The sequence below is a fragment of the Euphorbia lathyris genome, chromosome 8, assembly GCF_963576675.1.
Source record: "Euphorbia lathyris chromosome 8, ddEupLath1.1, whole genome shotgun sequence".
NCBI classification, from domain to species: domain Eukaryota; kingdom Viridiplantae; phylum Streptophyta; class Magnoliopsida; order Malpighiales; family Euphorbiaceae; genus Euphorbia; species Euphorbia lathyris.
The window spans coordinates 23720054-23723731 of record NC_088917.1 but is presented as its reverse complement, the minus strand read 5'-3'; the positions used below and the strand labels follow the sequence as shown (position 1 = coordinate 23723731).

The 3678-nt window shown below is 38.8% G+C and overlaps 1 protein-coding gene across 1 annotated transcript; it reads left to right on the top strand.

Annotated features, from left to right (window-relative positions):
* The first annotated feature begins 481 nt into the window (after positions 1 to 481).
* On the top strand, positions 482 to 3015 carry LOC136204153 (probable 3-hydroxyisobutyrate dehydrogenase-like 1, mitochondrial). Its single transcript, XM_065995351.1, has 2 exons — positions 482 to 1556; positions 2864 to 3015. Exon 1 carries the CDS (start codon positions 497 to 499, stop codon positions 1550 to 1552), a length of 1056 nt encoding a protein of 351 aa, XP_065851423.1. The 5' UTR covers positions 482 to 496; the 3' UTR covers positions 1553 to 1556; positions 2864 to 3015.
* The last annotated feature ends 663 nt before the right edge of the window (positions 3016 to 3678 follow it).

Here is a 3678-nt window from a genome sequence, read left to right as displayed (position 1 = left end):
TTTTAACTTAAAAATTAAATACAAATATGTATATTTATAGATTGATAATTAATTTTCTACATATATTTATACTAGTTTTATGTGTATTAATACATAATCGGTTTATTTTTCGGTTTTGGTTAACCATCGGTTTTTAAAATAAAAACCGTAAACTAGTCCATCGGTTACGGTTAACCTATTTTTCGGTTTGGTTTCGGTTTCGGAAATCGGTTTTTCGGTTTTCCGGTTAGTTTTGTGCAGCCCTAGTAGAGAACTTAAACATAATAACGATATAATAATACATATGATAACAATGGTGCGGTTGTCATTGATCAAGAAGGAAATCCAAAAAGAACTCGAGTTTTTGGTGCAATTGTCCGGGAATTGAGATAATATATGACATAAAAGAGATTTATAATTGTGCATAATTATAATTGGGAGTAAAATTAATTCAACCTAAAACATAAAAAAAATAAAAACAGATAAAAGAATATTTCAGCAATGATTGTAGTTCAAAATGCCATTGTGTGTGTCACTACTTCGTCGCCCACTCTCTCATCACTTCCTCAGTTCTCACTCCCGCCTCACACTACCCTTCTCACTTCTCCTCCTCCACCGCTCAATGTCCGGAGCCACGACCACCGACTACGTCACCCCTTCCAACACCCGCGTTGGCTGGATTGGCACCGGAGTAATGGGCAGGTCCATGTGTGCCCACCTAATTCAAGCCGGCTATACCCTTACTGTCTACAATCGGACTCTCTCTAAAGCTCAGCCTCTTATCGACATCGGTGCTCGCCTTGCAGAATCCCCAATTGATGTCGCCTCCCAATCTGATGTCGTTTTCTCCATCGTCGGATTTCCCTCGGACGTCCGTCACGTTCTTCTCGATCCCGCAATCGGAGCTCTCCAAGGCCTCCGTCCTGGCGGAGTCCTCGTTGACATGACCACATCTGATCCTTCTCTGGCTTCTGAGATTTCCTCCGCGGCGTCAGCCAAAAGTTGCTACTCAATTGACGCCCCAGTCTCAGGCGGCGATCGTGGTGCTAAGAATGGAACCCTAGCAATTTTCACTGGAGGGGATAAAGCGGCAATCGATCGATTGAGTCCCTTGTTTGCTCTGATGGGAAAGGTTAATTACATGGGTAGTCCAGGTAAAGGCCAATTTGCGAAATTAGCAAATCAAATTACTATAGCTTCTACAATGGTTGGGTTAGTAGAGGGGATTGTGTATGCATATAAAGCTGGATTGGATGTAGAATTGTATCTAAATGCCATATCTACTGGTGCTGCGGGGTCAAAGTCTATTGATTTATATGGGTCTAGAATATTAAAGAGGGATTTTGAGGCAGGGTTTTATGTGAACCATTTTGTGAAGGATTTAGGAATTTGTTTGGTGGAGTGTCAAAAAATGGGTCTTGCTCTGCCCGGATTAGCTTTGGCTCAACAGCTTTATTTGTCGCTCAAGGCTCATGGGGAAGGGAATTTGGGTACCCAAGCTCTTATTTTGTCTCTGGAGAGGCTTAATAATGTGTCTCTGGAAAATCTGGCTTCTTCAAATCCTGCAGCTTAGACTGGTAAATAATTCATGTATATCATATGTTAGATGTTACTATACTCTGTTTTTAATCAAACTATGATGTATGGATAACAACTTGCAGTAGTGGAATTGGGAGAATTGTGCTATTTTGTGCAGTGTTTTTTGGCCTTCTTGTTGGTTTAGTCTTGCTGAAATGTTGGTTAGGTTTGTGTTTAACGAAATACAGAAGAAATATATTGATATTGTTCAGTGTTCACATAGCCTTTTAAGCGTGGATTCCCCCTGGCTATGTCATATTGACAAATAGCATTGTAAATGGGGCGGAACGGGAATGGGGGCTACTTCCCCGATAATGAAATGTGAGAAAAAATTCTCCATTTCTGTCCCTTGGAGATTAAGACTCCGTGGGGATCTCCATTATACATTATTTAAATTCTAATTTTCTAAGTTTTTTAAGTTAAGATTTGACAATATACTAAAATCATGTAAACATAATGTAATAAATGTTAGCATAAAAATAATCTATATAAAAATTCATTATGTTTAGATCATAGCCTTGAAAGTCACAAGGCGCATTAAGGCCCTAGGGCTAGGATGCAAGGTTCATGCCGCGCCCCTCATAAACAGAAGGCACAAAAAATGAAAAAAAGAAGATACAAAATCTAATTATCAATATTTTATACTAGCAATGTCACTAATACTCTATTAGTAGTTAAGATACAAGATATGATTAAAGTAAAAAACATATAATCACACAAACAGAACAAAAGCACATAAAAACATAATATTAAAGGGAATGTACAAAAATAAACCAATGTGCTTTCAGCCATTTTCAAATACAGTCCCATGTGTCAAAACGTGACAAGTTGGTACCTTGTGCTCACATCCGTTAGCAAACACGGTCCAAATGGGAAGCCACGTTAAATCTGGTGACATGGCAAAAAATGGGACATGTGACATTTTTGTCACGTCACCAGATTTAACGCCGTCTTCCCATTTGAACTGTGTTTGCTAACGAATGTAAGCACAAGGTACGAGTTTGTCACGTTTTGAAACATGGGACTGTATTTAAAAATGGCCAAACCCACCAAGTTTATTTTTGTACTTTCCTCAAATGTACATCTGCTGGTTTCATGTGTTGCATCGCATTGGAGCTCATCTCCTTTACATCTGTTACTCTTCTTCCCTCCCTTCTATTTTTATGTCTCTTCTTATTCTTTTTTACTTAGATCAACAGTTTAGATTTAAGTTTACTAAATCCCATAAGTGGTTGAGATTAATCAACCTTTTATTTTAATGAGAGCACTAAAAAAATGGTAAACCTAATCATTAATCAACACGCAGAAGAGACGCTCCTGCGAAGCCCAAGCGACGAGCACAAGGCAGGAGCCTTTTAAACAGAGCCTCGCCTAGGACTTATTAGGTGCAGGACCTTGAGCCTCACCTGCCCGAGATGCGCCTATAACAACTGTGGTTTAGATTAATTTCATAGAATTATCTGATTGTATTAAAAATCTTATTAGTGAAAATAAATATATATTTATAATATAATTATATGAATAGTTTTTTCTGTAAGAATCTCCATTTGGACATGATGGGGTTTCCCTTGGGCTGGGTAGAGAGGTCTCCGTCTCCGTCTTCTTCCCATCTCCGTCTATATGGAATTCCCAACCCTTGGAAAAATAAATGAGGATTTCCCATCTCTATTGGGATGAATCCCCATCGGAAACAGATATTCACGGTCACGTTGCAATCCTATCTGCAGTAAGGTTAGGTGCGCGTGTCTCGATCTTTGGTTAAACAAAAACATATTATGGTTGTTATGAATAGCATGAATGCATTGGCTTCCTCTTGTCAACAAGGCGTTTGATTTTTCTAGTGCCAATCAAAAGCCAGGTTTTATCAACACTTAGACAGCTCCTTTGTTCATCAGGAATTAGTGCATAATTCACTATTTTGTGGCCAATCTTTGAGATAGGACACGAGTAGGAACTCACAGTGCGTGAATATGTCATGTTGTGTTCTATCATAAGTGCCTATTTTAACCTCGAAGATCCCTAAACCAAGAAATATGCATATCTATTTTAACCTCGAAGATTGCTAGTGACATGTCACATGATGTAGGTTAGGCAGCAGTCCAGTGGTTTTGAGCTCATTCA